The sequence below is a fragment of the Xenopus tropicalis genome, chromosome 6 (genome assembly GCF_000004195.4).
Source record: "Xenopus tropicalis strain Nigerian chromosome 6, UCB_Xtro_10.0, whole genome shotgun sequence".
Classification (NCBI taxonomy): domain Eukaryota; kingdom Metazoa; phylum Chordata; class Amphibia; order Anura; family Pipidae; genus Xenopus; species Xenopus tropicalis.
In genome coordinates, this window is record NC_030682.2 from 129,931,981 (window position 1) to 129,939,676 (window position 7,696).

The window sequence follows — 7,696 nt, forward strand, 5'->3', positions numbered from 1 at the left end:
TTTTTTTTATTCATTTCACTACTAGTTCAGCTCTCCAGTTTGGAGTTTCAGTAGCTACCTGGTTGCAGGGGTCTTAATTACAACAACAATACATTTGTAGCATCATAAAACAACAGTTTTTTGGCTGCTGGGGTCAGTGACCACCAATTGAATGCTATGAATGTAGACCAATTGAAAAATTGCCATTCTATAACATACTAAAAGTTAACTTTTAGTGAACAACCCCTTTAAGGTGCCCAGATAATGGGACCAAAACAATCTCCTTTTCAATCAATAAAGGAGCTGAGCTCATCTTGTCCATGGCCAACAGCATCTAAATCTGCCCATACATGGGCAGATTTAAGCTGCCAATTTGAGTCCTTCAGACCAATTCAGCAGCTTATCTGCCCATCCCATTTATGGGGACCCCCCATGAGCCCCCAAACAATATCTGCCTGAAAATTGGCCAGGTATCAGTCAGGCAGGTTTGATTTTTCCATCGGATTGGGGAAATGATGCAGCCCTAACTCCAACAGCTCCTATACTCGCCATTGTAGTTCAATTGTTTGGCCCAAGTACCAAACAATCATATTAGCCCAATGTCTACAAAGAGTCTTCTTGGAAACGTTTCACCACTCATCCGAGTGGCTTCTTCAGCTCAGTTCAGACTCCGTTTAAGGTAATAAGGAATTCCCGGCATTTAAACCCTTAAGGGTAGTACAGTCACAGACATCCATCCGCAATGGTTCCATTGAACTTATTCAGTTAGGTGTTGGATGTCTGCGACTGTACTACCCTTAAGGGTTTAAATGCCGGGGAATTCCCTGAAGAAACATTTTCAAGAAAACTCAGAAAGTTTAGTTGCTTTAGACTTAATTCTACTAGATATTGTAAATTAACCCAATATCGCCCACCTTAGGTGGCCTCGTTTTGGACCTTGCCAAACGAGCCGATCTTAACGTGTATGCCTCCCTTAAGGCCCACCAAAAGGGACCTGGCCTGGGGCCACTTGATCAGATCAACCAACTTAGTCCATCATAAGGGTGTCAAGATCTTGACATTTGTAGCGGTCTTTATTTTTAAGACATGTCTAACCAGCAGCCCTTTTTAGACTACAAATCCCATCATCCTCTTAGCCTGAGGCAGATTAGTAGTTCCCCAACTGCCACATGGTCTAGAAATTAAAACATTTTCCCTACCAGAGAGAAGCCTGGAGACCCAAAGGGAAGAGAGAAACACTATCTATATGGTTACTGAGAGTAAAATCCAAATTGATGGTGCAAAATAATAAAAGCATATGACTTAGGAAACCAGGGTTGTATCCATTTGTCATCTCCTTGGGGCCCTCAAAAGGGAAACATCCCCATGGGCCTCAGACGCCAAACACAGGCAGCAGGGGCTCGGTATGTTTAAAGAGCTGCATATGATTAGTAGAAGTACATTAAAAATAAACATAATCATTTCTTCTGGGCAGACAGGCAGGCTGCACTGCTGGTTATCACTCACAAGAAGAGGCCCCTACATCTGCCCTTTGGATTTAATAACACGCATGTGTCATTCAAAACAAATGCACTTGAAAGAATGAAGTGGAGACTTGTTTGGACAGCTAGGCAGGGAATCATGTGTGGGGCTAGCAAGCGGCTGCCGGGGATGAAACCCAACATCTGGAAAGAAGATTCCGATGTGATGATGGTTCCACACAGTGGGGGCCTCGTTATTTAACACCCCGACGCTACAAATAAAACCTTAATGCCTAATACAGATCACTGTGCTAGACAGGCACACACGGACGCCTTTAGTTCTGCCAGGACCCATTACTTATGTAAAGCACCTTGGCCATAGCGGAACTAAAACTCTGTGACTGCGGCCATCTTGCTCTACTATACAACCAATTCAGGTATGGGATCTGTTATATGGAAGCCCATTACCCAGAAAGTTCCAAATTACGTGATGACCATCTCCCACACACCAAGTTTGTATACGAATCGCACAGCTGCACAGATCCTTGGGTACGCGTTCCGTATCGCGCCCGCCGAAACACTGAGTTTGTGTGATTCACTGGCAGGATAAATGGCCAATTTTTGGGGGAGCTTACCCCAGCCCCCCCCCCCCACTATGTGCTCTCTCCATTTCCTACTTTACATCTGCCATAGACTCCATTTAAATCAGATAATCCAAAATGTTTAAATATATTTCCTTTTTCTCTGTAATAATAAAACAGTACCATATACTGGATCCCAACTAAGATATACTTAATCCTTACTGGAGGCAAAATGATCCTGTTGGGTTTTATTTCATGTTTAGATGATTTTTAGTAGACTTAAAGTAGAGATTCAAATTACGGAAAGACCCCTTATCCGGAACACCCCAGGCCCCATTGCATTCTGGATAACAGATCCCATACCTGCACCTCCCTACAGACAGCTGCTCACACACACATTTCCATTTCTAAAGGAGACACATGGGGCAAGTATTTAGCCAACGCAGCTATTAATTGCTTTGTGGGTGGGGACAAAACCTTTAAAATTGCCCTCCTATTCACTTGCGGTATCATTCACAAGTAACAAGTGAGGGCACCCGATATTGCTTGTGTAAGTCAAGGAAAGGGGAGGTTGAAAGCACCTGGGCAAAAATAAATGGTTACAATTGCCAGTGTGCCATTGGCTGTAAAGGGGATACAAACCCAAAAAGTTTTGGCTAATAAAAGGTTATAATTCTAAGAAACTGTCTGTCCCTTTCTAATCTCTGCCCTGGTGTGGGCAAGGGCTAGCAATCTGTGGGTTCTGGCAAATGCCAGAGGGGCTGCTGTAAGAAGCCATAGTCACGCACTATTTATTGGGCTGGTGGGGGCTGTTTGGGTCTGTGGGTAACTGAAGTGCCAGGGCCTATTTTGACTCTAAAGGTGCCCATACACCTTCAGATCCACCTACGATATCGGGGCGATATCGGGAGAATCCAGGCTGGGGCCTGGGGCCAAACGATCTAATTATTACGACGGGTATAGGCAAAGTCGGTCCGGGGACCGCATCAACGACCCGATGCGGTCCTCGATCCGACTAGATTTTTTAACCTGCCCAATCGAGATATGGACGATTTCAGGCCAGATATCGGTCGGGCAGGCCCGTCGGAAGTGCCCATACACGGGCCGATTAGCTGCCGAATTGGTCTAAGGGGCCGATATCGGCAGCTAGAATTGGCCTGCTGGAAGCAGGCTTCTGCTACATTGTTGCAAGAGACAAGCACAAAAATGATAGATAAACAGAAAGGACAAAATTACATTTACAAATAAATTTAAAACCAGTTATATTTTTTTAAGAAATGTATATAGGAAAGTTGCTCAGAATTACATTTTCTTTCTTTAGGTAAAATTATATTGGGTTTGCATCCCCTTTAAAGAGGAGGGGAAAAACAAAAAGATCGGAGTGTAGATTGAAACAACATGTTAAACAGACTCCAAACAAGTTGGGAATGGGCTCTGCTGGCTCTCTCTGTCAACAAAAGGGAATGTGGAGCGCTGAGCTTTGGCAAGAGGAGCAGGAAGTGGGGGAGGGCAGCTTGGAATATTATAAACACAGCTGAAGACAAGAGAAGGGGGGGCTCATTTTTTTTTTTCAAGCCACCAATTAATAGGTTACTGGGAACCTTTGGCAGCTCCTAAAAAGGCATTTGTCCTAATACAGGTTTAGAGCGTCCTTCATCGCTGCTGCTCTGGAATCCAGCTGCATTCTTTGCACATTAATGTTTCTTGGGGTCTGAAAGGGAAAGGGGTGGACTCTGCATTCCGGGGGCACATTGGGGGCAATCACCCTCCAATTCGCCGATTCGCTGTCTTCATTTCCTCTGTATAAGAAAGGGGAGTTGGAAAAGGGGGTGGAAATAGTGAAGACCCTGCATATCAAAGTTGGAGGGGTCTGAAAGAATGGGAACAAATGGAAAAAGTTTTTAAAAAAGTAAATTGCAACATTCGCTGTGTGAGAAATGGAAGGGGATCTATAATCCAAAATGCTTGGGGTTGTCTGGATGAGGGGTCTTCTTCTGTAATTCAGAACACTGTACCTTAAGGCTACTAAAAAAATTTAATTGTTTGCTTAAACAGGGCACGATGTGAAAAGGCATTCCAGTACATTTCTGGATGATGGGTTTCTGCATAAGAGATAGCTACAATTACTACAGGATCAGCTCCAAGTGCATATTCTGCAGAACCCCCCTTACATAGACCGTATAAAAATAATAAAGCAACGGGATGAGCCCTTCAGACTGAGCCCCACTGCAGCACAGAAACCCATCCCAGGGACCCACTCTCAGCCATCGCCTGATAGGATCACTGCTCACTGGGATTTTGCGGTTTATGAAGCAGTGATCACTCAATGAGAGCGCAGCAGTGGCCACTCAATGAGAGCGCAGCAGTGGCCACTCAATGAGAGCGCAGCAGTGGCCACTCAATGAGAGCGCAGCAGTGGCCACTCAATGAGAGCGCAGCAGTGGCCACTCAATGAGAGCGCAGCAGTGGTCACTCAATGAGAGCGCAGCAGTGGTCACTCAATGAGAGCGCAGCAGTGGTCACTCAATGAGAGCGCAGCAGTGGCCACTCAATGAGAGCGCAGCAGTGGTCAGTCAATGAGAGCGCAGCAGTGACCTTACACAGATACAGAGGGAACAAACATTTTAGGCAAGGACTGCAATAAAACCATTCCCTTCCATGGCAACACCATACAGAGACCATTGGTTATTTATAACTGACATCCATGCGCATCTCACATCTTTTCTACTGATACTGGCAGCACATGGGTTAATGCAGCTGAAACAGCATTGCTGTTATTATTGTTGTAAAACAGCTCATCCTTAGCTGCAATAAAAGTGTGGCTAATATGTTATATCTAAACTATTTCACAGTGGAATGGCACTGCCACCGAGCTCTGTATACCCGGGGGCACTATCGTCCAACTCTATAAATACCCCACCGACACTACTGCTCATTTATACCACTCTCAGGCACTACCACCAAACTCTGTAAGTCACTGGACACTCAGATAAAACTTTCGCCATCCTCTAGTTCATACCCAAAAATTCTGTATAAAAAGAACATGATTCCTAACCCTGCCCTCCCCAAAGCAAGCTGCATAGCCCAGGGCCACTAGCCAATGACTCTGCCCACCCCTAGGACAATAGTGAATCTTTATAGCCCAGGGGCACAGAACTCCACATAGCATAGGGACAAGCCAGGCTGGCCCACCATTCAGAAATGCTCTGTAACCCCGGACACACACAGTATCCTCAGGCACCCACTGTATTTCCAGTAGTGCTGGATAAAGGCAGCAGCACCCACAGCATTCCCATCAGTATTGGATACAGTCAGAAGCACCCACAGTATTTCCATGAGTAGTGGATACAGTCAGAAGCACCCACAGTATCCCCATTAGTATTTGGATACAGTCAGAAGCACCCACAGTATTTCCATGAGTAGTGGATACAGTCAGAAGCACCCACAGTATCCCCATTACTATTTGGATACAGTCAGAAGCACCCACAGTATTCCCAGCAGTACTGAGTACAGCAAGAAGCACCCACAATATTTACATCAGTACTGGATACAGCCAACAGTGTTCCCATTAGTACTGGGTACAACCAAAAGCACCCACATTTTCCCAGCAGCCCCCGCTCTCTTTTCAACAGAACTTGGTACAGACAAAATCACCCACATTCTTCACAGCAGCATCCATTGTGTTCCCAACAGTACTGTCAAAAAAACCCACAGTACTCCCAGCAGAACCCAATGTAATCCTAGCAGTACCCACAGTATTACCAGCAGTACCCACAGTATTACCAGCAGTACCCACAGTATTACCAGCAGTACCCACAGTATTACCAGCAGTACCCACAGTATTACCAGCAGTACCCACAGTATTACCAGCAGTACCCACAGTATTACCAGCAGTACCCACAGTACTCCCAGCAGTACCCACAGTATTACCAGCAGTACCCACAGTATTACCAGCAGTACCCACAGTATTACCAGCAGTACCCACAGTATTACCAGCAGTACCCACAGTATTACCAGCAGTACCCACAGTATTACCAGCAGTACTGGCTAGTGTCACTCAGCAGCACCCACTGTCTCTAATGGATTAAGCCAGCAGCACCCTCAATATCCCCTGCAATACTGGGTAATCCATTAGCAGCACCCAGAGAAATCCCACAGGTATTGGATCCTGCCAGCAGCAGTACCCACAGCATGCCCTAGCCCTGGGGTTACAGTACCCACAGCATGCCCTAGCCCTGGGGTTACAGTGCCCACAGCATGCCCTAGCCCTGGGGTTACAGTACCCACAGCATGCCCTAGCCCTGGGGTTACAGTACCCACAGCATGCCCTAGCCCTGGGGTTACAGTACCCACAGCATGCCCTAGCCCTGGGGTTACAGTACCCACAGCATGCCCTAGCCCTGGGGTTACAGTACCCACAGCATGCCCTAGCCCTGGGGTTACAGTACCCACAGCATGCCCTAGCCCTGGGGTTACAGTACCCACAGCATGCCCTAGCCCTGGGGTTACAGTACCCACAGCATGCCCTAGCCCTGGGGTTACAGTACCCACAGCATGTCCTAGCCCTCGGGTTACAGTACCCACAGCATGCCCTAGCCTTGGGGTTTCAGTACCCACAGCCTGCCCTTGCCCTGGGGTTTCAGTACCCACAGCCTGCCCTAGCCCTGGGGTTACAGTACCCACAGCATGCCCTAGCCCTGGGGTTACAGTACCCACAGCATGCCCTAGCCCTGGGGTTACAGTACCCACAGCCTGCCCTAGCCCTGGGGTTACAGTACCCACAGCCTGCCCTAGCCCTGGGGTTACAGTACCCACAGCCTGCCCTAGCCCTGGGGTTACAGTACCCACAGCCTGCCCTAGCCCTGGGGTTACAGTACCCACAGCCTGCCCTAGCCCTGGGGTTACAGTACCCACAGCATGCCCTAGCCCTGGGGTTACAGTACCCACAGCCTGCCCTAGCCCTGGGGTTACAGTACCCACAGCATGCCCTAGCCCTGGGGTTACAGTACCCACAGCCTGCCCTAGCCCTGGGGTTACAGTACCCACAGCCTGCCCTAGCCCTGGGGTTACAGTACCCACAGCATGCCCTAGCCCTGGGGTTACAGTACCCACAGCCTGCCCTAGCCCTGGGGTTACAGTACCCACAGTCGCTCACACAGGGCACAGACTATACATGGAACTCACCGTTTCCCCGGAGAAGGTAGCGAGCAGGGCAAAGGGAAGGATTAGCCACACGTTCCTCATTATTCCCGCAGGAGAGAGAGAGCCGATCCCGGTCGGTGCGATGAAGTTGCTGGGTCGCACAGTACTGCCCCGCTGCGAACTCACTTGTTGCTGGAGAGATTCCCGCAGGATTCCGCGCTGTGAGTCGGCCTCCCCCGCTCGCTTATCCCCCAGTAAATCCCCCCGGCTCCGGTCCCACTCCCCAACTTCCCGCGGCCCGCAGCTCGGACACGTGTTTCTCCTGTGGCGGCGAGTGGAGCCCGGGCTGAGCGCTCTGTGCGACTGTCTGTGCGACTGTGCCGCTCTGCTCTCCCCTTCAGGCTGCCTGTGAGAGCGCGTCTGTTCCTCCCTCAGCCTCGCAGCGTTAGGCGCGGACAAGTGCGACTCCTACAGAAAGGGCAGCAGCGCCGCACTGGCATCTCTCAGTCTGTGCGGGAAGTGCGGCCCCCGCTT

General features: G+C 48.8%; 1 protein-coding gene across 1 annotated transcript in view; it reads right to left on the reverse strand.

Moving 5' to 3' along the window:
* Nucleotides 1–7,459, reverse strand: part of sdc2 (syndecan 2) — a 63,393-nt gene extending 55,934 nt beyond the window's left edge. Inside the window, 1 exon segment of the mRNA NM_001017163.2 lies at nucleotides 7,205–7,459. Coding sequence (NP_001017163.1) covers nucleotides 7,205–7,264 — 60 coding nt within the window. The 5' untranslated portion in view covers nucleotides 7,265–7,459.
* Nucleotides 7,460–7,696: the final 237 nt, after the last annotated feature.